At 37.5% G+C, this 27,120-nt stretch overlaps 3 protein-coding genes across 3 annotated transcripts; 1 reads left to right on the top strand and 2 right to left on the bottom strand.

Moving 5' to 3' along the window:
* The first annotated feature begins 1,052 nt into the window (after positions 1-1,052).
* On the top strand, positions 1,053-6,434 carry LOC110378267 (scavenger receptor class B member 1). Its single transcript, XM_064037824.1, has 10 exons — positions 1,053-1,145; positions 1,561-1,655; positions 1,855-2,018; positions 2,259-2,406; positions 2,513-2,713; positions 2,885-3,009; positions 3,537-3,790; positions 3,955-4,073; positions 4,755-4,880; positions 5,930-6,434. The coding sequence occupies exons 1-10, from the start codon at positions 1,094-1,096 to the stop codon at positions 6,161-6,163; spliced, it is 1,518 nt and encodes a 505-aa protein (XP_063893894.1). The 5' UTR covers positions 1,053-1,093; the 3' UTR covers positions 6,164-6,434.
* A 2,823-nt stretch (positions 6,435-9,257) lies between these two features.
* Positions 9,258-10,903, bottom strand: LOC110378269 (uncharacterized). Its single transcript, XM_021337461.3, has 2 exons — positions 10,766-10,903; positions 9,258-10,468 (listed from the first exon to the last, which is right to left on the bottom strand). Exons 1-2 carry the CDS (start codon positions 10,772-10,774, stop codon positions 9,335-9,337), a joined length of 1,143 nt encoding a protein of 380 aa, XP_021193136.3. The 5' UTR covers positions 10,775-10,903; the 3' UTR covers positions 9,258-9,334.
* A 4,256-nt stretch (positions 10,904-15,159) lies between these two features.
* On the bottom strand, positions 15,160-16,212 carry LOC110378261 (uncharacterized). Its single transcript, XM_064037916.1, has one exon. It carries the CDS (start codon positions 16,210-16,212, stop codon positions 15,160-15,162), a length of 1,053 nt encoding a protein of 350 aa, XP_063893986.1.
* Between the last annotated feature and the right edge of the window lie 10,908 nt (positions 16,213-27,120).

The following is a 27,120-nucleotide window of genomic DNA, read 5'->3' as shown; positions in this document are numbered from 1 at the left end:
ACTCAGAATTCAAGACTGAATTATTATAAGATCTCTCCCAAGAATAATTACGTGTGTGAAAATTTTTACACCTTTTTTTTGAAATAATTCAAAATAAAGATGGGATCTGATGTTCCCCGACCTGGGTCAAATGAATCACTTATCTCAACGAACAAATGGTGGGTACGATATATTTTTAAAACATCCGGTTTATACGCAAAGATATTTGTTTTGGATTATTTTATTTCAAATTATAAATAAAAAGGTTTCTGTTTTGATATTTTTTTTTGTTGCCAACGTCATTCACGAGTAAATATAATATAGGTATATGTAGATATAGTGTATTTATTACATTGATAATGAGCTTTTTTAAGTTTTTCCTCAATTTAACATTTTGTTATGCACTTTGATAGCAGCCTATAAAGCTTTTATAATTGTTTATGCAATGGCATCATTAATGATGTTGTCATTGTAAAGTATTCGGTTCACGTAATTCTGATTACAAAGCAATCGCTTTAAAATAAAGTACCTAGTTCATTCTTTATTTAGTGCTTTTTTGTAGGTACATATAAGTAATTACATTTTTAAATATTAACTATACAAATCTGCAATCACAATTATTTATTTTGTGAGAAAAATTAAATGTTTATTTTGTTTAAAATATTACGTGTTACCTACCAGATTTTGAAAATTGCCCATTTAATCTATTTAATGTTTAATAGTTTACATATTTTTGTGCATTTAAATTTAAAACTTCATAAAATTAAAATCTAGCAATTACTTATAATAAAACTTATGCAACAAATAGGCATAACAATATTTTTATTCCTTATAAAAAACCTTCAAATAAATAAATATTATTTTATTATTTCTAAGCAATTAATAAATAAATGGCTGGTCGTAATGCAATAATAAGATATTTTGACAAACCAAAAAAAAAGCGAAAAAGGGTTATTAATGAGCAAAGGTTTTTAAGGCAAAGTTGCCTTTAAAGTGTTTAAACTTAGGTACAATGAAGCCTTAGTAATTGTGTCGTATAAAATAACTTAGGTACGAGGGCTTTATTTTCACAGAAGTATTAAAGAACACAACTACATGATAAGACAAATCAGCAATGGTTCTACTGACGAGAAGAGACGCTATTAACGCCAGGATTACGAGCAAAAGTAAGTGTCATATCATAATATCATATTCTTCCTACAACCATCAGAGTACCTATAAGGGTTTCTCCTGATCAAAAATGACAATCTATTCAGTTATTTTCTGTGAAAAGCGTTACAAACAAATTAACTATTAATTTAATATATTACTAGAGTAATATGATAATAGTGGTATTCGTTTATATTTTTTAGTGATAAATAGGTATAAAACTATTGTAAGAATTTTGACAATCGTAAGCTCAGTGCAATAACATTATTTTACGGTTCAAAAAAATATGACTTTTTAAACTTCACTTCAGTGAGGAAAAAATACGAAAATATTTTTATGTTGTTATTATTAACCAGTTATGCCAAGTTAAATGCTCAGATTTCGAAGAATCCCCGTAATTATAAAAATAATTGTTATGTTTGTTATCTACAGATAAAATCCTGGCAGTATTGTTAACGGGAGTCGTGTTCCTGATAGTACCAATACTGATCATCATACTAGACCCCATACATCTTATCATCAAATATGTGAGTATTTTAAAAGATCCTTACTTAGACCTTATGTACTCCATTATGTACAAACTTATGTTCTCCCTTGTATACAACCCTATATTCTCTCTTATGTACTGCCTTAAGAACTATCCCTATTTACAACCTTATGTGCTCTATTATGTACTCCCTTAAGAACTATCTAACAACTTATTCACATTATATCCTGATCTTCTAGAAACTTCGGCTAACCAAAGACTCGATCTTATACGAGCTGCTGCAGCAAGAGATGCAGGCAGGTCGCCTGTCGGTCTACGTGTTCAACATCACAAACAGCGAGCGGTTCCTCAGTGGCGAGGACTATAAGCTGAAGGTGGAAGAAGTCGGACCTTTTGTGTTTCAGTAAGTGGTACAATTGGTGATGATAGTTTTAAGTTATTGTACACCTGTGAATGGTATTCCTGGCTTAATTAAGGCTTTTTAGGAACAGAAATGTTCATCACTTTCAAATAATAAGCAGGAATTAGAAAATGATTACTAAGTTCAAAGAAAACTACTATGGCAGAATAAAAATGATGATGAATTAGATCTGGACGATGATCTTGAGATTCTATTTAGGTTACACTAATATCATCTTTTCAGAGAATATCGCTGGTATGAGGATCTAGAGCCAAGCGAGGATGGCACCCGCATGGCAATGACAGCGAAGGTCAGGACGGAGTTCATCCCAGAAGAGTCTCTAGCACACCCGAAAGATGTCATCCTCAGGCTGCCTAACTTGCCACTTCTTGTGAGTATCATTTGTAGTCTATATGATTTGTTTCTTCCTTTAAAGTCTTATTCGGATTTTTTTCTTCAAAATCAAAAGGATTTGTCATAAGAACTGTTTGTTTCAGAGTTCAGCGTCACTTTTGTCCAACTACCCTAGCTTTATCCGCAGCGCCTTCAACTTAATGATAACCCATTTAGGAGCCAAACCCTTCCTGAACTTGGATGTCCACAACTTTTTGTGGGGTTATAACAATCCTATTATCAAGATCCTCAACGGTCTGGCTCCTGGAGTCGTGTATTTTGATAGTTTTGGTCTTCTTGATAGGGTAAGTCAAAATTATAAAGTTATTATAGACATAAAGATACCTTATAGTAAATGATGACGTTATTTTACTTTTAACAGAGGATGATGATGATGTTTTAATATTTTCTAAGATTTTATACAAATAACACTGCAGTTATTTGTGTTAAAATACCTCAAACATTTTGTTCGACAGCTATATGACAATACATCAGATTATAGAATAGAAGTGGGTGCTACCGACAAGGATAGGTTCGAGATCAAGTGGGTGAAGAAATATAGACATCTCAAGATGGGAGGCATCGAGGATGTTGAAGAAAGGTAAAAAAAATATTGATACGTAAATCTGCAAAGTTTTCTATAATTAATGAGGGTTTTTGAAATTTTTTCTGCCACCGGGTGGCGCCACGTATGCGTCTGGTCCAAACAGCTGTCAAATAATATGGAATTGTAGGTGCCGAACTTATTGTTTATTGAAATTCTGTTATATTGGAAGTGTTATTGATTTTATTATGGACTACGGTCAGAATAAGGTTTCCGAACTAAAAATTGAGCTAAGAGAGAGGGTGCAAAAGTCACTGGTACTAAGGAAAAGCTTGTTGAAAAATTTGTTAACACAATATGATTTAGTTTTTTTTATTTACTCAACCTCAATAGTAAAACAATAATGCAGTGCTTTAATTATAAAATAAAAAAAACCACTAAAATCGTTCACTATTCATAGTAAAGATAAGCACTTTGACAGTTACCTGGACCTGACGACTCAGTGCGCCACCTGGTGGACGCCATTTTAGAAAACCCTCATTATTGGCTTCTATAAATTAACTCAATCATTATTCCTTCTGCAGTATACAAACATTCAACAACACCTACGAAGCAGAAGGCTACCCACCGAATTTGACCCCCGAAGTTCCCATCAACTTCTACCGACTAGGCATCTGTAGGACCTTCGCCCTGCAGTACATAGGCAGCAGGATCATGGACTATGGAGGAGAGGCTCTCATATACACCATTAGCAATGACACCTTCATGGGAGAAGTTGATCCCATCACTCTGAAGCCCTACCCTTATGGTGTCATCGACATTTCTAAGTGTTATTATGGTATGCATGGCTTTTATATTCCTTTGTGTGGATTAGAATTAAAATACGAGTTATTTGTAATATGTAAAACATTTAAAATATGAAAACTATGCACAGATCAAGACTTTAGATTTTACTATTTAAGTTAGTAACGAGCAAAATAAATAACAAAGGGCTTTTTTCAGGTTTACCATTCGTCTTGTCAAAATCACACTTTATAGACTCGGATCCTATATTACGAGAACGCCTTGAAGGACTGAACCCTGACAGAGACGTGCATATCAACGAAGTAGCTATAGACAGAGTAAGTAACCTTATACCACTGTGAGATAAATATCATATAATTTAAAGATTGAAATAGGATCTGGAGTTAGCATGCTTCGATTTTTGATCAGGAATAATACAATAATTTACTTTAAAAAATCATGATGACAAGTTTATGTTAAGACATTTCAATAAGAATCATGGAAATCGTTTTTGTACCACACAATATGTGGTTTTACCAATTTTTTACCACACTGTGGTTTTGTTTTTCTTCAGAGCGACAACTAATTGCCATCCCACTGGACTTCGAAAGTAAAAGCAAATATAACTAAAGTGTGTCAGTGTCAGCACAAGGTGTCCCCTTTGCAATATACCTCCTGCATAATTGACTAGGCATATTAGCCATTTAACACAACCGGTCTTAGGGCCGGTTTCCCAGCAGTTTTAATTTTTCCTTAAAAATAAATGATAAATAAGATAAATGACCGATTAGAAAATCAGCACCTAGTTAGGATATTAAATACCACCAAGGGTCATGGGAGATGGGTATCGACATCTCTAAAGCTATTAAAATATCCGACACTGCGCTGACTAACTATGGACTGAGTATGTGCAAATCCCCAACTTGGGGGAGGCCTTTATCCAGCTGTGGACAATTTTTGGTTGTGATGACGAGGTAGTTAAACCAAACTTTATCCATATTTTACTTCATTTGTTACAGAGAGTAAGTGTGACTTACAAAACGAAGCTATCGCTCCAGGTCAGCATGATGGTAGATGACGTGAGCTTCAACAATATGACCAAGATGCTGTCCAACACTGTCATACCCATCGCTTATGCTAGAGTGGTAAGTACAATTTGATTTCTACAGATATTTGCCAAAAGGTTTTTTTAGAAATTAATATTTGTGTGCTAAAACCGCTCAGTTCATTGCCTGAAAGATGACATGAATAAGAAGGGAGAGAGTGTCAGTATGATGAGTGACAGCGAAGAATGGAACTGGAAGACATATTGCGGCGACCCCAAATAAAATTGGGAACAGGGCAGGAAGAAGAAGAAAACCGGTCAGTTTATATAGCTCTTTGATGATAGTTTTGGATGTTCCTATCCATGTTTAGGCGTCTTTTCACAAAATGTGACGATGGGCACTCTAGTCTCCAATCATTCACGGTCTTCATTGCCAGTTCTTCTTCATTTGACAGGTTGCGCATGACCAAAAGGTCTATTTATATCTATTGACAACAGCAAGAATTACAAATGTACACCTATCTGCTTGTATTTTCATTACATAAATAAGATGATCGCATAATTTTATCACCACACAAAAAAAATGTATAGCATTGTATTTTACATTGTTAGTCCGTATAAAAGCATTCTTTATTAATTACACAGGAGACAATAAAAGCGTAGATAATCCTCTGCATAATTGTAAGGTAGTTAAGTGCTAAGTGTCATGGTTGACTCGGCCCGACCTGTGAACTGCTTGCAGTGCGACGTAGAATGCTGTCATTATCTAGTGCAGAGCTGACTGACTTAATTATGACTAATTATTATCATTGCGATTAAATTGTAACTGGATTATAATCATCTCGCTGCCTTGAAGTAATAGTTTCTGATGCGATACATGTACTAAATAAGTTGCGGAGTACCTAGTCAGTCTCACTGTTGTTTAGGCAGACACCTATTTTTCTGGACTTGTATGCCTCTAATCTATGACCATTCTCCTAATTCATTCACAATCACACAACACTGACAAGAATATGCTTTTGCTAATTTGATAAATAAATACTGATAATAATCAGCTGAATCCGGTTAGACTGGAAGCTGACCCCAACATAGTTCGGAATGATGATGATGATGCTAATTTCACTAATAACCAAGTTTAATTTGTTGCAGGATCAACCAAAACTACCAGAATGGATGATGAGCAAGCTAATACTAGTGTACCAGAAAGCCCCCATCGTGGTGAAGTGTATAATCGTAGTAATGTTACTTATAAGCATAGCACTAATATTTCATGCAGTACGCTTGGTATACCTGAACAGGCTGACCAGAAGTAAAGTGATAGTCTTCAAACAAACTGCTGGGAAGATCTTAGAGAAAGCTGAAAGGCCTCTCATGAGGAATTGATGGTCCAAAGTGATAATATTTTTAGTGATTATGTTGTTTCTGTGTGCTGACGCTGGTGAAACCGTCAGCAAAAGCTAGTTAATGAATAAGGAGAGGAGGATATTTTCACTAAATTATTAAATTAAACTTAGAATCACAAGACAGGATTTTTGAAGTGGAGTGCATTGTGTAGAAACATCGTATTTTGATCAAGAACTGATAAAAGATGACGTAAAAGAGGTCTGTGAACTTGTGATGAATAATTTAAGGATAAAGCTTTAAGTACACTTAATACATGTTGTTTTATTTTTTCTTCTCACCTACCTTTTTTATCGGCACATAAACGCATTGATTAAGATCCATCTCAGCCTAATCCTTTGCACAAACGTGTATGAGGTTTTATTACTTAATCATCTCTTACAATTAATTAAACAAACAAAAACCATTAAATTAATGTTGTGCCCATCAGGAGAAACAATAAAGAGTAATTAAAATGCTCATTTATTTAATAGATACGTTTACAATTAGACTTACAAAGTTAAAAATTGTACAAAAAATATAAAAAATCATCATCATGCTGCTATAAAGAGGAATGTGGAGTAGAGGCTTATTTCAGGCTTATTCAGTACCAAGGCACTATACTGGTATATTGTCTACAAACGTGACATATTTTCGCTAACGGTGTCTATTTGCATTAATTTTAATAAAATCCGAATAGTAATCAGAACCAACATCAACAGATTCCGAACTGCTCTCAGATTCCGTGTCATCATCATCTGAATCGCTATAATTATCACTATAAATTATTTCCACAGACACATCACAATCTTTACCTTTATTCTTTTTCTGCCATTTCTTTTCATCTCTCTCTATCATGTGTTTTATCTTGTGTAAGGGTGGGTGGTCGTGTATTACTGGCTCGAAGTATGATTTCATTGGCATCACGATGGGTACTCTAGCGTAGATTGACATCGGAACTGGCATCATCGGCATTGGCACAGGTAAAGGCACTCCAGGAGTGATTTGATGACAAGGTGGCGGTACTTCAGCTGTTGTTGTATCTATTTTAGCTGTTGTTATTTTAGCTGGCTCTGTTACTTTTTTAGTAGTCGTCCCTAAATTTCTTCTTTCTGGCACCACAGGTTTGAATATCAATTTCTCTTTAATCTTAACAGTAGTAGATTTTACTGTAGTGTGCTCAGTTTCAACTGGAACTGTGACGACGGGACTCGTTGTTTTGAAATCCCCTAAAGTGACGTCATGTAAATCAGGCATGGTGAATTCTTCAGGGTGTTTATGATGTATATCAAGCATCATTGTTTTAATCTCTTCCGGCACATCGGCTGGTAAAGATTTCACAAAGCTTTCGAAACTTAGTGCTGTCACTTTTGAAGTTATTGCTATATGAACGATTGTTATGTATATGGCAATCATTCTCTGAAAAAAAAATGGGTTACTTAAAATTTCTTCAATTTTTGACTACGTAGTTGTTACGACAGGATGGACAGGACATTAAGCAGGCAAAATTTCTCAAAAAATATAGAAAAAAAAAATGAGAGTAACTTACCATAAGCAACCATAGGCTTCCTGAAAACCGTACTGACTGAATTTTGCGCAATAAAGACCGAAATAAAAGCTGTTACATGCGAAGTGATTGTTCATTCATAAGAACAATAATAATAGGCGTATTGTTGCAGCTTATTTGCGTAATCAGGATTACGAGGGAGTTTTGTTAAGTTTTCCAATCATTTGTTATGACATTGATACATAAACGCTTATTATGACAGTCGGGTAGTAAGTTCATTATAAAAATAACCCACATATTCATGGACAACTATACGACGTGTAAACTAAAATATTGCTCATATGAACATCTGATACCTATGTACCTTTGTTAGTTTTTTTTGTACGGTAAAGACTTCGAACCGATTAGAAAAATGCTTTTACTTTTGGAAAGCTACATTCTTCCCGTGTAACATAGGCTATATTTTATCCCGGTACGGGCAGCAGTTCTCACGGGACACGGGAGAAACCGCGAGAAACTGTGGCTAGTTAAGAATATATTTAAACTGTACCATGAGGTTCTGTTGCATTTCAAAAACTCGTAGGGTTCAATGCTAAAGTCTAGTTTGGATAAATAGGCTACGATGTATCTTTTTTTTTAACAACGCCAACAATCATCAAATGACCCCTCCCGCTGTGGGTTAGCAGCGGCGAGGAAGTGTCAGACTCTTACTGACTAAAAGCCGCGGTAACTCTTTCGAACAATCCCGTAGCCCCATGCCCCAGCAGGAGTCGATGTATCTCAGGTTGTAATTTTTAAATACGTATACGTATAGTAGTAAGTTCAAATAGCACACATCACAATCATCTATTCAAGCAAATCGTGAACGTGATGCCTGGTTCTAGTAATTAATCAATGGAAGGATTTTGCAAAAGACGATATGGCTAGAAAGAATGTCACTAATACGATGACATCTACAGAAGTATGGAAAAGGAAGACAAGCTAACGCCCACTCAAAATTAGAAATTGAGAAAAGACCAAGGAAATGATGATAGTTCCCAATATATTTTGTTATAACTGTAATCATTTCAGGCATATCATTTCAGTTTTGCTCGAATTCTACATAAGTGAGACGCTTACAAAACCTCATTTCAGATTGAATATACATAGTCTTACAATAAGGGCCTTTTATTTGATAGCAGTATTTTTTTCGTTAAAACGCAGCGAAACGTCAGTTTTAGGATCAGATGGATTAAACACGAGCTATAAAAAAAGCTGTATTTACTGCATTTTAAGGCCCCACATAATATTCTCTCTGAATCCTTGAAGTAAATATTTTTAAAATATTTTATTCGATGTGAGTATCGCATCTACAATATCAATATCTGATTTGCACAAAGTCTGTCCATGTGTAGATGTTCTTTTTGAAATATTCAAAAGTCTGTGTTCTGGGTAAATTATTGTCTAACATTTTATTTCAAACGAATCTATAGATTCACAGGTCCCTATGACGGTTGAGTTCCTACATCATCAATTCATCAATCAATTGATTTAGCATCATCGCCTCGCAATACAAGGATCGCATTATTAAAAATCATAGATCATTGACTTATAATTTTTTTAAACTTTTAATTGGCATTTATACAAAATATAAATAGTTAAGATATAAAAACAATAAACATTACAAACTATTTGCTTATTTGGAATGACACCGATAGGTTGCTAATCTTCTTATTGTCAGATGGTCGGAAGACCAGTTCCTTCCTCCCACTCCCCAGCGTGTGCTGCGAGCTGCCGTCTTCCACCACCAGGTGTCTCCGATAGTCGCGGCTTCTCGGAACTGGTTGAGTCATGACTACTATTCTTGGCCTGTTATCTGAATCATCGCCTGCTATTAAGCGCACATTTTGAACTTCACCATCTCCTATTAAGGCATTTGCCTCGTCATTACTCAGTCGTCTCTTCATCTTAATATCTCCATTTCTAGACATGTAAGTGAGCACAGGTTTAATAAGTCCACCATCACTGCTATCTCTGGTTCTGAAGCCAAAATTTCTTCTCCTGTATATATCGTATCCTGATCTTTTCTTTTTTCTATCCTTTTTGCGTTTCTTTTTTCGATTCCTGCCATTTTCACAAGATTTTGATTCCTTCTCTGCCGAACAGGATGCGCTGACTGAGTGAGATTCACATTCCGTATGCTGATCTGGTTGTTGGGGGCTGAACTGAGGTGGGAATGGCACGATGACTACGGGAGGTGGAGCGGGCATGGGGATAGGCATCGGGAACGCAGGACCTGGAATGGGTTGGGGAGGGTTCGGTGGCTGAGGAGCAGGGTTCTCTTGTCCATTCTTGCATCTACACTGTAGATGGCAAGGCGAACAGAAGGAGAAGAAAGAAGGCGTGCATGGATTACACGAGCACGGTGGACAAGGAGGACAACTTTTATTTTTGCCACCATTACCGTTACCGTTACCTTTAGGCTTTGGTGGCATACAATTTGGAGGTTGAAAGCTTGGAATTGCGATCTGCACAAACTGCGGCACTGGTAGCGGGATAGCTATGGGTATTTGCATGCCGCCGTCACTACCACCGCCTCCGCTGGATTTTTCTGTGGTTGTGGTGGTGGTGGTGGTCGTGGTGGACTCTGGGTAAGGGATGGGGATGGCCACGGGCACCGGGACCGGCATGGCCATGGGCGGCGGGGGCGGCGCCATCATCATCGGCGGCCCGTACCCGTATGGCATCGGCATCATCTGCATCTGGGAGTGCACGACTACCAACACTATGAAGATCACAACGCTCCATTTTTGTAACGCATCCTGAAACAATAACATCATTAAGTTGGAAATAATATGCGTCTTTAATACTGTTGTAATTGATATTTTATTGAATTACCACAGTGTTTAGCATCTATTTATATTTATTCGTTTTTGATCAGAGGTATTTGGACTAATAAGTACCTACACTTGACGTGAAGGTCATGATTGCAAACAAACTGGAACCTTGCGAACAATAAAAAAGGAATAAAATTTATCAATTACTTTCTTGAGAAATAAGATTAAAAATCTGACAGGCAATAAAATATGAACACAATTTACGACAAAATTATTACTTACTGAAATCATAACTGCGCCGAATCAAAATAGTGTCGATTCAATGGCGTACATGTCAGCTGCCTAGTTTTATACTTTCAGTAGATGCGTTTCATAACAGTGGTGCATTGTGCTGCAGACGAATGCAAGTGCATGGCCGGCCCATTTCGTAACAACTTTATGGCAAACTTTATAGCGTTAAGTAATGAGAATACATAAAATATTAATCATTGATTCGCTTTCTGATTTTGTTGCAGTGTTTACAAAAAACTTTCTTGTATCAGAATTCTGATTGTCTTTTTGGTTTTTGGGCGTTTGCTTGAGTATTTCTACATTTTTATCATCACCTACATTGGATTTGTCAATAATGTTTAGAGAATCGTACATCCCGCTCGCATGCATGCATTCATAACACGTTAATTTATTATCGTTGTAATACAAAACTTCTAATTCTAAGTTATTTCAAATCGCTTTTTTCCTATGACTTGGCTATGAATAAAAACAAACTCAGAACAATAATCTAAAAAGGATTGTATTTTTCAAGAATTCTGGTGCATAACCTTTTATATTGAACAATCATTATTTTATTTCTAGGAAACAGGAATTCAATCATCAACATTTATGTTCAAACCCTAATGAGCGTATAATTTTTTCTAGACTTACTTAAAAAAGAGGAATTTTTGTATGCAGTGGTGGCGATTTTTTAAATTTATCTACCCCTACGTTAAGAGCAAACCAATAACTCGTGTCCATGCCCTTATGTATTATACCCCCAATAGTTTCATTGTTCAGTGCCTCCAATGTATTTCCTATGTTCTCCCTCTACATTTGACCGATCCGTTGGTCTAGTGGACCAATAATGCGACTAATATGCATGGAGTCTCGGTTGCAATTCCCGGGTCGGATCGATTCGTAGGTTTCACAAAGTTTGAGAAACTTTCACAAAGTAGCTTAGAGTCTAAAAGTTGGTGATTGATTCCCCCATGCATCGGAGAGCACGCTTAATGTCGGTCTTGCGCCTGATCTCTCTCCCGTGGTGTAGGATTGCCGTCCCATCGGGCTATGATAGTGAAGGAATAGTGAGTGCACCTGCGTCTGCGCAAATGCTTGTGCACAACAATATCTCCTGCGCAGCTAGCTGATAGAACCCTAGATAGAACCGCTGCCATGGTTGAAATCGGTTGGACTGGCGTTATTGTTATTATTAGGTACATTATGTACTCCCTCAAGTACTACTTTATTTACTCGCCCCATTTACTCCTCTATGACTATACTATTCCTATGTACTAACTTGAGTTCTCCCTGACTGACGAACTGGAGTAAAATATCCCTTACCTACTACTATATACAGTCATGGACACATAATTAAAGACACTGTTGGAATCTTAAATTGCTGCCGCATTTCATCTGTATTTCTTTTTTCTGATTGCTACTGGAACTTTATTTTCTATTTTAAAATATTTAAGAGGGCATTGTGAAATATTAAAACTAAAGACCATCTTCAGTGATCCTTCGCGACAAGTTTTTTTTCGCTTTATCCGAATCTCGAGCGGTATGAACCATAACGTAGCCTGGCCATATAATTAAAGACACTCCATTTGCTCAAAGGAAGAAATGCAAATTATTAATATTATTGATGGTACTTTTCTATAACAACATTCCCTACACTGTAACTAAGCATACTAATGAGTACTAATATTTGGTTTATTTCCTTTTACCTCAATGACAGCACGACATCCCTAAGCGTGCAAGCGGTCAGTTTTGTTTTAAGTCGCTACGGGAATTTTCTTCCATGCTTCATAAAAATCTGTGTAAAATTGATCAATGTTTCATGTATGACTTATCGCCATTGTGTTTTCTGGCCGATCACCAGTTTTTTTTTCAATTAAATTTGTGATGGGCCAAACCAAAACCGTCATAAGTTGCTCGATCAAAGAGTCCTTTTTACTACTCTTACAGTGTTTTTCAGAACTTTTCTAATTTGGAAAGCGCTAAGGACCGGTAAATTATGCTTAGCATATAACAAAATGCTATTTCTAAAATATTATAGTACTTGAATTCGCCTATTTTTAATAATATCTTTCTAAAAGATCACCACACCAAGTAGTGGAGAGAAGCCCCACACTATTACTTTTTCGCCTCCTATGGTTGAGAACTTTCTTAGTGTATTTTGGTTCCATCTCATGTTTTGGAGGCGACTAATTTCGATACATTATTTTAGAATTATTCGTATCCCTTTGTTTAATGAGAAAAAAAAAATACATTTTTGAACACTTGTTAACTGCACCTTTCACATTTGATAGAAATAGCCAACTACAGTATGGACACGCGGTGCTTTTCCAAAAGTAACATCTTCTGATACCCATGCCTTACAGCTTTTCCCGACCCGGTTGTAGTCTAAAAGTTCTGCAGACACAATTGTCGTACTTTTAGCATCAGATGACTCCCAAAAAAACCAGTACCGAATCATGTAAATGGTTCACTATTTGCCTATAGCACCGCCTTAAAGTCTGTTTGGGGACAAGTTTTCCTTGGGGTCGGTTTTGAGTTGTTCTCAAACCATGCCTTTTTTAGTGCCATTGATAAGAAATCTTTAATAATTTTATTACCATGTCCTTACTACAGATCAAGTGGTATGAATATGCCGTATGTCAAAATATAATATTAAAAAGCCTAAAACATTTTACTTACCAGAATTTTTGTTCTAGTCTTATTGATAGGACTAAAATGAAAATTTTTAAAGAAATAAACCTAAATTATTACCTAATTCGAGTTTTCATAAGTATTTTACTCACTTCTAAAAAAAAGTATGGCAACTATTTGTATCTTTCGTTTTTTTTTTCTTAACTGAGCTTTAACTGTCTTTAATTAGCTGACCAGCCAAGTATCAGCTACAAAAGTTAGTGTTCATTTCCCATAGAGCTTTATATCTAAAGTATTAAAGAAAGAAAATATTTTTTGTCCTAAATTTAAAGAACACAATGTAATGTTTGTTTTAATAATTATTACACTACAGTTTATACCGTGCTTAAGCTCATGTCAGTACCATAACTATTTATTTCACTTCGAGTTGGGGGGTGTCTTTAATTATGTGTCCATGACTGTATATATTACCTATTGGGGGTTATCATGAATGACTATTCGAGAAGGTAATAAAATCTAGTCCTAGTGACAGAATAGAGCAAACGTGGATAAACAGTCATGCTTTCTTTGTATGATAAGGGGTCTATATATCCATGCACTACAATATTGCATTATCAAAAAATCCAACCTGTTTCCACAGTTTTAACGAAGCGATTTCTCCTCAAAAACCTGTAAATCTTTTACTTTTATTTTTCATTCTTTGACTGTAAGTCAGTTTCTTCATGAAAAGTAAAAGCCAAAGTAATGTCATAATGTAAAAGTAACGGTAAAATACGTTTTTTCACGATTTTAACTTTTAGTTTTGTATTGTTTTGCTGTTACTTTAGCCTTGAAAAAACGAATTTGACCGTTACTTTATCACATATATTTATAGTCATCAGTTTCCTGATACAAATCATCCCCGTAGAGTTTTATGTAATTGGCCCACGACCCATTTCACCATACACTGGTGAAATTTAATAAAAACCAATAATTGTGTTTGTTTTCAAACTTCTTTTCAGAGTAAAAGTTTTAGTTGCATTACTAGTCGTTATTCTTTTGATGAGTAGATATTTGTAATGTATATGGGTAATATAATAGCCTACGTGACTCCTTCTTAGGAAGTCGGTTAAAAAGGTCTGCTAAAGTGGTATGGTTCGAAAGAAAATGAATATTACTCGTTAAATGGCGAACATGTGTGTAAATAATAATAATACTCCATTTGAGTAAGCACTTAACTGAAGGCATCTGATACGAGTTTTCATTTGAAAATTCTGTTTAAAATTAAAAGGCGGCTAAAATCTATAATCTACTTACAAAAGATAACAATTACTTAATTAGTAAAACCATTATTTTTACCAGTATTTACATAGTTTATTAGATTAATATGACGTGTGCAAAGAATCCTATCAAGATTTTTTACCTTTAACGTGCCTCACCCCGTTTGAGTAGGCTCATACGTGATAAAAAGGCATCATCATCATCTCAGCCATAGGACGTCCACTGCTGAACATAGGCCTCCCCCTTAGATCTCCACAGATACCTGTTGGAGGCGACCTGCATCCAGCGTCTTCCGGCATAAAAAGGCATTGTAGTATGTACTTAATTCAGGTTTTAGGAATGTCTACTGCTCTACATCTATGACATATGTAGTTGCAGTAATTAACCGCATTTGTTATACAATGAATAAAAAGAAATATGGTCGAAGAAATGATTATTTTTATTTATACTTTTTATTTTATATTTACATACATTTACAAAAATATAAAATAGATAACCTTTTCATACTGTTCAGGCTATTGGTCGCTCTTTATTAATGGGTTTGGTTTTCTGGGACGATGTCTTGGTTTAACTTTTATGCTTGGTTTTTGTGTTATTGCCTCTGCCTCTTTACTCTCCTCAGCTCTCATATGAACTTCTTCTTCTTCATATGCCTTTACGACTTTTTCAGCACTTTTTGGCTTAACTTCATTAAACTTTTCATCATGTTTTTCTTCGACTGCATTAACTTCAGGACCATCAGGACGAGGTGGTTTCAACCAGTCTTTTGCTTCACCTTTACTAATCTGTTTTTCAAAAATGACATATCCATCCTTCGTGACGTACTGGAGTATAGGAGTTAATAGCTCTTTTTTCTTATTATTTACTACTTCTTTCCTCTTTGTCCTGTACTTTTTGCCAGACATCTGCCTCCGGGACATCTTCCTTCGTCCGCCCTTGGCGCGGCCTTTCCAAAATCCGTGTTCACTTGAATCTTCCGAATCTTCAGATCCGGAACCACCTTCGCCAGAGCTGGTCTCGTCGTTGGACTCGTGTGAGTTGGGCCTCTTTTTCCGCGGTCGTTTCTTCTTTGGGTGCCGATGTCGAGGCCTGGGCGTCGATTGCTTTTTAAAGGAATTATCCGGAGAGTAGAAGGGCATAACGATTACTGGCAACTTGTGTGGAGGTCCTCCTACCATCGGCATCGGCATTGGCATGGGACCACCGGGCATAGGTACTGGCATAGCCCCCGGTGGCATTGGCCCTGGTGGCATAGGTTGGCCCATTGGCCCCATGGGTCCTGGCATTGGCATAGCACCAGGCATTCCTGGAAACGGAGGAATTGGTATTGGGATAGGTCGTGGCTGTTTATCTGGCGGTGGACTTTGATAAAAGGATTCAGACATAGGTGGTAATGTAGGAAATCCGGGGAATTGGGCGGGATCTGCGCTTCTTGGCATCCTGCAGTGCATCGGCAGGCTTTGAGGGAAGTACTGCAGGTTTGTCGGACATGGCGGCAGGGGCGGGTCTTTGACTGCTATCGTAGTAGACGCACTAACAAGTAACCAGAGATGCAGTACTATCTTCATTTTTGTCTGTAACAAACACCAATATACAATTTTATTTTTATTTTTAAATCCTTCTGCGTAAGTTATTTTTTACAATTGGTCGAATTTACTTACTTTCGTCCATCGGTTGTAACCGCTGTGGCCAAATTCAAGCAGTCCAATGGGTCCTTAGCGGTCAAGTAGAGCCTTTTGTAAACCTGATGCGAACAGGTGTGGGCTATAAAAACAATGGAGCCGAAACCTACGCCGCTAAATAACCGATATTTGCGTAATACCTTCACAATAGCTCTTACGAAACCCATTGAATTTTACCACTCTTTAACAGAAAACATGATTATCCAATTTCGCAGTTTCCGCATTATTTTTTTCATATTTTAAAATATGTTGTATATTATTTTGTATGTCAACACGCTGGCTCGAAATTGTGACTGATAGTATGCTGACAGTCATAAAATGAGCTAATACATAAACATTCATTTTTACAAAACTGAACGATCCTTGCAAAACGCCTGCACAAAATATTATATAACACACAAAAACTGTTTTAGTTTTTCTTGCTATCATAATTTTACAAGGTTTCAATCGAATTAGCGATAAAAAAAAATTAAGTTTCTACTAGGTAATATTTAGCGGTATACTGCCATGGTTAGTTGTTAACATTATGGATAAATATGTCAACAATAAGATTAAAGCTTGATAATATACTGTCTTCTAAGATTTTTGCCAATTTCTCGTCAATGCAATATACCTATGCATCTAAAATCGTCATTTAAGCTGATGTCGTAATCTTATAATGTAACCTAGGTTTCATATGTAATGTTGTTTGTAGTGCTTTAACCGGGCATTGTGCGGTAATTTCAACTTGCCTATAAATAACCGTGTTTCTTTTGCGATCAACCAGCATACCTAGAGGAAGCCTCCCAGCTTCACTATAATGTAGTAAACTTGAAAGTTAATATACAAGCTTTAAACGTAAAGCTCAAGTTTATTACGCTTTCGGCAGCTCCTACAAAGTGATATTCATGGTTGAAATTCTACAAAACTATCAATATATCATCACATATCTACAATTCTAAATAGTCATAAAAGAAGTTTGAAGAATTGCAGATGATGCTACGCATCGTCACTCAGTTTCTGGTCCTGCTGTTCATAGCAGTGACCGGATCTCAATTCGCGCCTCCAGCACCCTTCCCGTACCCCTTCCAACAGGGGCAACCGCCGATGCACATGATGCCGATGCCTAACTCGCAGCCAATGATGCAGATGCCAAACGGACAGATGATGCAGATGCCTAACGCGCCTCCGATGATGCCGCACATGCCGCGTCTGCCTGGCATGCCCTCAGGACCCATGCCAGTCCCGATGGCGTTTCCAATGAACGGAGGACGATTACCTATGGTGGTGACACCTCACCACTCGAAGAAAGCTGATAAGCCTCGCAAATCTAAACGCAAGCCGAAACGCAAGCGCGTCAATATGGAGTCGTCTTCAAGCGAGGGATCTTGTTCAGAAAGTGCTGAATATCGCTCCAGAAATAACCTGAGGTCTTCGAAGAAGAAGAGGCGAGAGGTTCTGACTCCTGTGGTGTCGTACGTCACGAAGGAAGGCTACGTGGTGTACCAGAAGAAGATCAAGAAAGACAAGGCGAAGGACTGGCTGGAGATGGCGAAAGGAGAACATGAGAGCGAAGAGTATAAAGACAAAATAAGGTTCAAGGATCGTAGCAGTTAATGACCAGAATATTTTTGTATGTTTGTAATAAAGATCTCTTATATTAAGTTTGTACCAGAGCATTAATAAATAAATAAATAAAAATATAAACTAACACTCGTAATTTTGTGTCTCCCAAGACTGCAGTCGAGATGGTTAGCAGAAGATTTAGAAGGTAATCGTGAATCAACTCAAAATTTTTAGCTTTTCCGTTACCAGTCGTATAGCATGGATGGATGGATTGGGGGAAAGTCCATAGGGCTAAAAACTGTTACTTGTGAGATCACGGCAGATAGCAGAGTATGGAAAGATAAATAAAATTTAGCTAAGGGCAGGTTGATGATAATGATCCCGGTGGCATATCTAATCGTTTTAATATACTGATTATTTTATAGATAAGTAGATTATTCTTGATGATGATCTTTCTTTCGTCAAAAGTCAACAGTAGGTGCAACATTGTCTTGACTTCGACTCTGCAGCATACTCTCACGATATTTCTCGCTTCCTAATAGTACCATTATAATCATGAAGATAATTTAGCCCATGGTACTCGACTGTAGGACTGCCAATATTTATGATCTTCCGACGATATATTGTTTAAGCCGATATATTTAGATGATATCATCAATTGAAACATTATCAGCAAGCTACACCTTTGCTAATCTAGCTGTATCTTTCAGCAGATAAGGAACTTGAAAGCATCCTCGACACTGCTCGCAAAGTTCACAGATGTTGGGCGAATACAGGGGGTGTGGAGGTTTACTTTGGTCAACTTTGCCTCGCTATATCTACTCCTTCCTTATTGGCTCCGATCCGAGGCTGCACCATCATCAGCATCCTCCTGCCCTCATTCCAATTTTATTAGGGTGGGGGTGACGTAGTATGTATTTTGTGAAGCCTGCGTAATAATGTGTTAAAAGTCCAGGCTCGCCCAAAGTTTTACTAGATGGCTCTATTAAGCATCCTTAAAATGTGAGTAGGTAGGTACTCTAATAACTTCAAACTGTTGATACTAATTAACTTGTAGTGTTTTAAAGCAAACCTGAAACTTCATCTAACAACTGAAACTATAAGAAATTATTTTTGGATGGGCTTACTAAGTGGGTAGCCACAGATAATCTACGGCTGGACAAAAAGAAGCTACGTTGCACCGCCCTTGCGACATCACCCTTAAAGAGGTTCCAACTTCACAGGGAAATTCCCCGTTTGACGCAGTGGTCACGAGCGCGACTGCAGCAGTGCATGGGGTTTTATAGCTTTTACAAACTATCTGGAAATTGCGGATTGCTCTATTATACCATACCGATCTGGGGGGGCACGTAACGCCGGCGTCTCCAAATGTTATTCAGTAAGTCGTTGTTACATTCAGAGCTGTCAAACGGACTTGTTAAGAATCAGACCAGTGTCAGAGAGTTTAAACTAGTTTGTGGCTTACTAGATGATACAATCTGCATCTCAATAATATTCCTACAGTAACATATTCATCAGAACACAGTTACACCAACAGCCTGCGAACGTAACGAGCCTTTGTTGCACCTGCTTATAGTACTTACACAATACACCCCTAAGTATATAAGAAACTAGTACCTAATTACGCAGTATTCAAAGCTATTTGGCTCGAGGTACACTTGATACATAAATATTAGCAAATGTTAAACTTGGGTATTTGTGGTTTATCGACAGATCGTTAAGCAGTAGATCAGGTCCTAAAAGATGAAAATGATGAGGAATAACAACCTTTCAGTAAGTATCTTCAACAAAATGAACCCACATTTTTTTAACAAAGAAACGCCTACTTCACTAACTCCTTGAATATTCTTGCAGATGCTGCTAAAATTCATAATCTTCCTTCCAATCATTATGCTGGCAGCTCTCAGGGTGTACAAGAACTGTGAGCTCTGTGACATACCTCCCGAGATCATCAGGACTCAGCCGAGGCAGTACTGGCCTTGGCTACCAGGCTACCGGAGTGACCCCGCGGGATATGTGTGGCCTCTGTATTTTACTGGCTGATAACTATATTACTTAATACTAATGCTTTTTGTTACTTTTGTATGCTCAGTATTTTTTACGTGTAAATATTAAAGATCTGTTATTGATTTTATTTTTGTTTTCATAATTTTCCATGAAACAACGAACTGTGGAAAATATCGTAAGAAAAATACTGTAAGTGTAATTCGGCGGGAAATACCTGATAGTGTTTGGAGCAGCTCTCAGAAAAAAGGAAATAAAACTATCACCAAGGCTATTCTGTCTCCAGAAATGATCTAACCGAAGATTGAGAAAAGGATGCTGTAAATAGCTGCACAGTCTACCTACACGCCATACAAAAACTACCTACCTAAGCTCCAAAGTCTAACTGCCGAACATTATGTAAAATAACAGTTATATAACAAACAATACAATGCAGTTACGACTAAAGTACTAGTTACATAGGCCAGCTGATTACTAACTTATCAATCTCTTAAATTCTGTGTAAATGTGCGCTTTCTGAGTGTAACTAAGATGAAAAGAATTCAAAAGTGGCACCCGTATTTTCGAACTGTCCATGATTATAGTGATGAATAGGTATCCAAATGAACCAGCCCTGGTGGGTCAGCAGATAGGTTTTTAAATCTAAGGGTCTAGTGGGACTCCCTCTCCTTCTTCTTCTTGCCCTGTTCCCGATGTTATTTCAGGGTCCAAATTTCTGTCCAATTCCATTCCTCCCTCTCATTCGTCATACTGAAATTCACTCTCTTCTTATTCGTGTCATCTATCTGGCAATTTACGAATCTCTCCTCCTATTATCCCAAAAAATACAATATTTTAAAGGTTCCAAAGGTTACAAAGTACAACCAAACAAACTAGGTACTTATATCTTCACACTGCATCGTTGCATTTGCATCGTTAACCCAAACGTGCTTAGTTCGTCACGTGACTGCGGGCACGTGCTTTAAGACCTAGTCCTATTTATTTACTGTGCTTGGTAAAGCAGAATCATTTTACTCACGTTAATTTTAATTGAAATAATTGCTTATAATAATATTAGCATGGGTAGATTTTGTTTCACTTTGCTGTTGATTAATAAATTTTAAATGTTGATTAAAAAATTTAACAAGAAAGGTTAATTTAATGTATGTCTACATATAAGGTTGTGGAAAACTATCGTTTCAACAATAAGTATCTTTTGGATTTATTTTTGATCACGTCGGCGTCGCTGCGTCGCCTACTCATTTTGTAGGGGCAAACGGTCTTAAGAAGTTTAATGTTTCTTAAGAAGGTGAATAACTCCGTTTATTGACTTAACGTGAATGTTGCAATTCTTTTTGATCGTATTTCAATTTCTTGTTGTACATAGCAGGTACAAATTCATACAATGTTTAGGTACTTAATTTAATTTATTATACCTCTATACATAGTTTTTTAAAGTTCAATCAAAAACATGCATAGGTTGAGATGTCTACGATATATTGAGATGTCTATAGTATATCTATTTACTCGCCTATAGGTACTAGTATAACAAGAATGAAACATTTTTTTGTGACGGTACCCTAAAAGCTCCGAAACTATCTATAAACTTGAACTTGAACGCATGGCGTGGAGGGGTGACCAATGTGACCATGACCATCTTATCAAGTGTTTCTCCGTGTTTCGGAAGGCTCGTTTAATGGGTGCGTCCCCGTTTCCATTTTAACGTAGGTATTTGGCAATCGTTCTAAGAAGTCAAAATCCAGAATGTCTAACTGGGTTGAGGAGGTCCAATATGCAGTTGCTCCACTTGCTCCATGTTATACACTATAAGTACTCAGCTGCATCCGGTTAGACTGAAAACAGATCCCAACATAGTTGGGAAAAGGCTAGTGGTGTGACTTGAACGGTGCTTCGTTGACCGTAAGCCCTAGACCAATAGGTTTTTACAGATCTATCCAGGTTGTAAATCTGGACGAGATTTTCTGTGAGAGGTTTATGGAAAGCTGCACACAGGACCGATGGGAAATAGGAATCAGCATGTCGATTCTATAAAATATCACAACTCACTTCGACATAACTCTCACTTCGACTTCGATCTAAAGGTAGAATTCCGTGGACGCGACAATAGTCAACCTATGAAAATATATGGCACCGTTGTCGAGGCCCGTGACAGTCGCGCGCGGCCGACGAATTTCGTAAGCTGCTCGCGGCATTGTCAAAAATTTAATTCTGGTTTTACTAAAATTCTATAGATGTTATTAAGCGCTAGACCATGTTGAGAAGCGTACACTCACGAAATTCGTCGTCCGCGCGCGACTGTCGCAGCCCTCGGCAGCGGTGCCATACATTTTCATAGGTTGACTTTTGTCGCGCGCGGCTGCGACAATCGCGACCCACGGAATTCTACCTTAAAGTTTCGTGATTGACATTGTCAAACTACACTAGCGCTACACTATCGAGCGTGTTGACAAGTTGAACTAAATCAAAGTCGAGATTATGACAGATCTGTCAAAATCTGTCTATCTATAGGGGAGGTAGGGGAGAGATGGGCAGTTGGGAGACATGATCAAATCAGAATAAAAGGGGGGTCCTTTTATTCTGATTTCTGATCATAGTTTTGTTTTTTTTTTATTGGGTAGTTTACGTTACCGACTGGTAACGGTGTTCATCCATAGACTATCTGTCATTTCTGTGAGTTGTCAAGAACAAACACTCGTAAAAGTACTTAAATATTTTGTTGCGGTTTCGGATCGTTATAAAGAGAAAACTAATGAAAGGTATGTGTATTTTCTATTATTAATTATTGATTGTCAAAATCTCCAGTTACAATTATAGTAAGTCGATGCAATCCACACCTATTATACCTTTAGAAGAGAGTACTACAGCAATAGTTAATGGGCCCCACGTTTTTATTTTAGTCTAATATGACCGGGACCACCTACGTAGGTTGACAGGTAAGTAACTATTTTTATTTTCTAGTTTTCAGTGCACATAAGATAAAACCGTTTAACTTAAAAGTTTTTTACCGATTTTTTTTTCATAAACTAAGTCAAAAGTGTCCAATGCTCCCTATGGTAGGGAGGCTTGGACATACCATGTAATGTATAATTTGAAAATTTTTGCTCTTCTTCGTCAGTGAAAATTTGTGAAGTTATAAATCTGCGCGAAAAATCCTTTATAGAATCTTGTTTCAGGTACCGTTGCCAACTTGATCTAGAGACTATTATATTTAAAATAGTGTTTAAGTAAAGTTCTAAGTGTTTTAAAGTGATTAAGTGCCTACCTTTAACGATGGCTAGAATGTTTTTGCTTAAATCTTTATTAGAAGAAGCTCATGCTTTAGATAATTTAGAAAAGCGTCAACAATCTGCTAGAATTCGTAGTTTATCTTTATTAACTCGCGATGATGACTATGTGAGCATATATAGATTGTCAAAGGAGCTAATTGACCAACTGGAGTCTGATTTACTGCCCCTGATAAAGCCCACAAAACGTCGAGGCAAAGGACTTACAACTCGTGTAAAAGTAAGTATTGACACAGTTTATAGTTGAAACATTGTAATCAAGCACACAATAATAAGAAAAACACTTAGTTCTTAATAAGGAGTATTCCCTTTATGTGGTTTCCCCGCCAGCTGATATGTTTTCAAAAGACTCTGTACTTCAGTTATAATATTGGTATTCTCTTAAGCATGAAAATAACCAAATTGGTCTCAATTTTGTTTTCACTAAATCCAGATAAAGTAGGTATTACATTTTTTATTGATTTATTGTTTCACAGATACTATGTACTTTATCATTCTTGGCTAGTGGCAAATAAATAATAATATAAGAAATGGCAATAAAAGTTGATAATGATCTGTAAAATCTGATTTTTTATGCAATAAATTGTGAAAAAGTGCCCATCCCTCCCCTACCTCCCCTAAAGTATGAAATGACATTACGAATCGAAGTGAAATGCGAGTTGTTGATCGAGTTTTATAGAATCCCAGTACAGTAGGTACTTACAAAGTTCCGCCGGTTGCTGCAACTTGATCCACTCACACAGCACACAGATCACTTGTACACATATTATTTATAGTATGATGGGCGCCCAGTAACTCCCTGCAGGGGTTGTTGACTAGTTTAAGAAGTTTATTGAAGTTTACACATAGTTTTTGATTTTAATTTGCGGCGCGTTATGGCGGCCGGCCTCGTGTTTTTTGGCACTCGCGCGAAAATTTTTTGCATTGACGGTGGCGCCACGTCTTGCTTGGTGAGTGGCAGTTTTTGGAACTAGGAGAGGGAAATAGAAGGAACAAGGAATGCATGCAAGCTCAAACATTCCCCCCCACTTGAAATCAGTCCAGGGATTTCACAAAATAAGAGTCGAAAAGACTAAAAGATGTGTGTTATGTGTGCTTGAGTTCAAATCGTGCTGAATTACCTAGTAAGTTACGTGATTACGATGCTAAGTTTACAATTTTAAGTTAAAAGTAAGTTGATTTTAAGCTACATTAACAATAATTATGGTTAATAAAATACAATGGAAAGATAAGGTTTAGTTCGAAGTAGGCAAAGGGCAAATCTTGACTACAGGCCGTCGAAGTAGTCCTTTGGCCGTACGTAGCGTGACGACACGCACTACACCATCAGAGCCTGGATGAAGCTCGACAACCCGACCGAAACGCCACTCCAACGGTGGAAGATTTTGTTCCACAATTGTAACTATATCACCCACTTGCACATTGACTTGGTCTTTGAACCATTTGCATCTCTGCTGCAGTGTATGAAGGTAATCTCTTTGCCAAATTTTCCAAAAACTCTGTGTCATTTTCTGCAATAATTGCCATCGCTCTTTAGGCGGTAAATAAGTATCCGTAAGCGGGATCTCCGGTAATGATACCAAAGGACCACCAGTGATGAAATGACCCGGTGTCAAGACATCTACCTCAGTGGGATCTCTAGACAACGTGCATAACGGCCGAGAGTTAAGGACGGATTCTACTTTATTCAGCACAGTCAACATCTCTTCAAACGTTAGCACTTGTAAGCCAACAACTCGTTTAAGGTGGTACTTCATCAACTTAACACCACTTTCAAAAATACCACCAAAGTGGCTAGCAGTTGGTGGATTATGTTGCCACACGATATTACGCTTTGTACACTCAGTATTAAGTTCTGACTCCTGAGTGGAAAGAAACTGGTGGACCTCGCTTAAGTAGCGCTTGGCCCCGACAAAATTTGTACCACAGAGATAATGAGTTGACAAAGACCACGGCGTGATACGAATCTGTCCAAAGCTGCGATTAACGCACTTGTCGACAAGTCTGTAACTAGCTCAAGATGGATCGCTTTTACTGCGAGACATACCATCACACAGACGTACACCTTGTAAACAGGCGCCTTACGCCTTTTACTCTCTTTCACGATGAAGGGTCCTGCGAAATCTATCCCTATTTTTGAAAAACATCGTGAAGGTTGTACTCGGGGTGCCGGTAGATTTCCCATTATAGGTGAAACTGATGTGGGATTTACTTTGAAGCATGTTACACACTTGGAAAGTCGCGATCGTATTAAATTGCGAATACCCAAAATCCAGAATCCACGACTTATAATAGACTGCAACATTCTAGGTCCACAATGAAGATGAAGTTTATGAAAATAGTCAACTATAAGTGCAGACAATCGTGAATTTTTTGGTAACAACAAAGGGTAAATTGCAGAGAGTGGAAGTTTTGAATTTATTAAATGCCCCCCCCCCCACTCGCAAGAGTCCTCGGTGATCGAGAAAAGGATTAAGTTTTTGAATAGGACGTGAACAAGTCCTTTCACATTTTACTGACTCTATCTCATTAGCAAAGTATTCCGTCTGCTCGTGTTGAACAAGCAGGGATAATGAATTTTCTAATTCCTCCACAGTCAAAGTTTTACAATTGAAAGTTAGTTTTCTTAAGACTTTACTAAATCGCAACAACCAAGCTAATGCTCTTTGGACACGTGAAAATGAAGAATAATGACTTAATAATTTTTTAATCGGATCCTCATATAAAAGCACTAAGTCCGCGGCATGAGTTATCACAGGCAAGCTCTTCACCTCAGGCACAACTCCAGGTGGCACGTATACGTCCTGTGAAACTGGCCATTCTGACGTCTCTAGAGAAAGCCAAGATGGACCTGACCACCAGGTATCAGAAGCGATCAGCTGTGAACATGACAACCCACGACTGCTATGATCAGCTGGATTATCGGAGGTCGATACGTGATACCTATTTCGAATGTGTACGAGATCGGTAATTTTAACTACACGATGCGAAACAAAGGTTTTTAATTTATAAGGTTCAGTATTAAGCCAAGATAAAACTGTACTACTATCAGTGAAAGCAATCACTCACGAGAGCTTCAGATGTGGATTTAACAAGTCGGCCATATGTTTCAAGACCCGAGCAAGAAGTACTGCACCAAGAAGTTCGAGGCGATTAATCGTAACTGGTTTTATGGGAGCTGCTCTCGACTTCGCGGTTAATAAATTTAACTGAAATTTTACCTCTACAGACAGATCTTAAATAAATACAACAACCATAACCTTTGGATGAACCATCACAAAAACCAACGAGATGGCATTCTACTACGTATGAGGGCAGAATATGACGAGGAATTTGTACTTGTTTGAGGTAGCTGAGCTCAGTGACAAAGTCAGTCCATTGATGAGCAATACTGTCTGGCACAGGATCGTCCCAATTTAATTGAAGTTTCCACAAGGCTTGAAGAATCAATTTAGCTTTAAGCACCATGGGAGTTAACCAACCCAATGGGTCATAAATGCGAGCAACATAAGAAAGAATTGAACGCTTCGTAAACTTTGTAGTGAATTCCGATTGAGAAGTAAAAAGATCTAGATTTGGGTCCCATTGCAGACCTAATATTTTTAAAGTTTGTATGTTTTGATCATCACAAAATTATTTTGGAACTTGACAATGTTCAGAAGGAAGTTGTGCAAGGAACTCAGGTGAGTTACTACTCCATTTACGTAGTTCGAATTTACCACAATTCAGCAAATTAATAATTCCGTCCTTCAGATTTAAGGCAGCTTCAACTGAAGGAGCGCCAGCGGTGACGTCATCCATGAACGTGTCATGACGCAGAATGGAAGCAGCTCCAGGCCATGATGCACCGTGATCGTTTGCTAGCTGGTGTAGCGTACGGATGGCTAAAAATGGTGAACTGCTCACGCCGTAGGTCACAGTCTTAAGTTCATTATTGTGCACGAGAAATGCAAATGTGTCA

The sequence above is a fragment of the Helicoverpa armigera genome, chromosome 14 (genome assembly GCF_030705265.1).
Source record: "Helicoverpa armigera isolate CAAS_96S chromosome 14, ASM3070526v1, whole genome shotgun sequence".
NCBI lineage: Eukaryota > Metazoa > Arthropoda > Insecta > Lepidoptera > Noctuidae > Helicoverpa > Helicoverpa armigera.
Note: the sequence above shows the minus strand (reverse complement) of the source record. Positions and strands in the feature narration are given on the sequence as shown.

Bases quoted from the DNA above. Each gene is read 5' to 3' on its own strand.
- LOC110378267 (XM_064037824.1), top strand. From the start codon at position 1,094: ATGGTTCTACTGACGAGAAGAGACGCTATTAACGCCAGGATTACGAGC. The intron at 2,407-2,512 runs GTGAGTATCATT...TGTTTGTTTCAG, and splicing joins TGCCTAACTTGCCACTTCTT to AGTTCAGCGTCACTTTTGTC. The intron at 4,881-5,929 runs GTAAGTACAATT...AATTTGTTGCAG, and splicing joins CCATCGCTTATGCTAGAGTG to GATCAACCAAAACTACCAGA.
- LOC110378261 (XM_064037916.1), bottom strand. From the start codon at position 16,212: ATGAAGATAGTACTGCATCTCTGGTTACTTGTTAGTGCGTCTACTACG.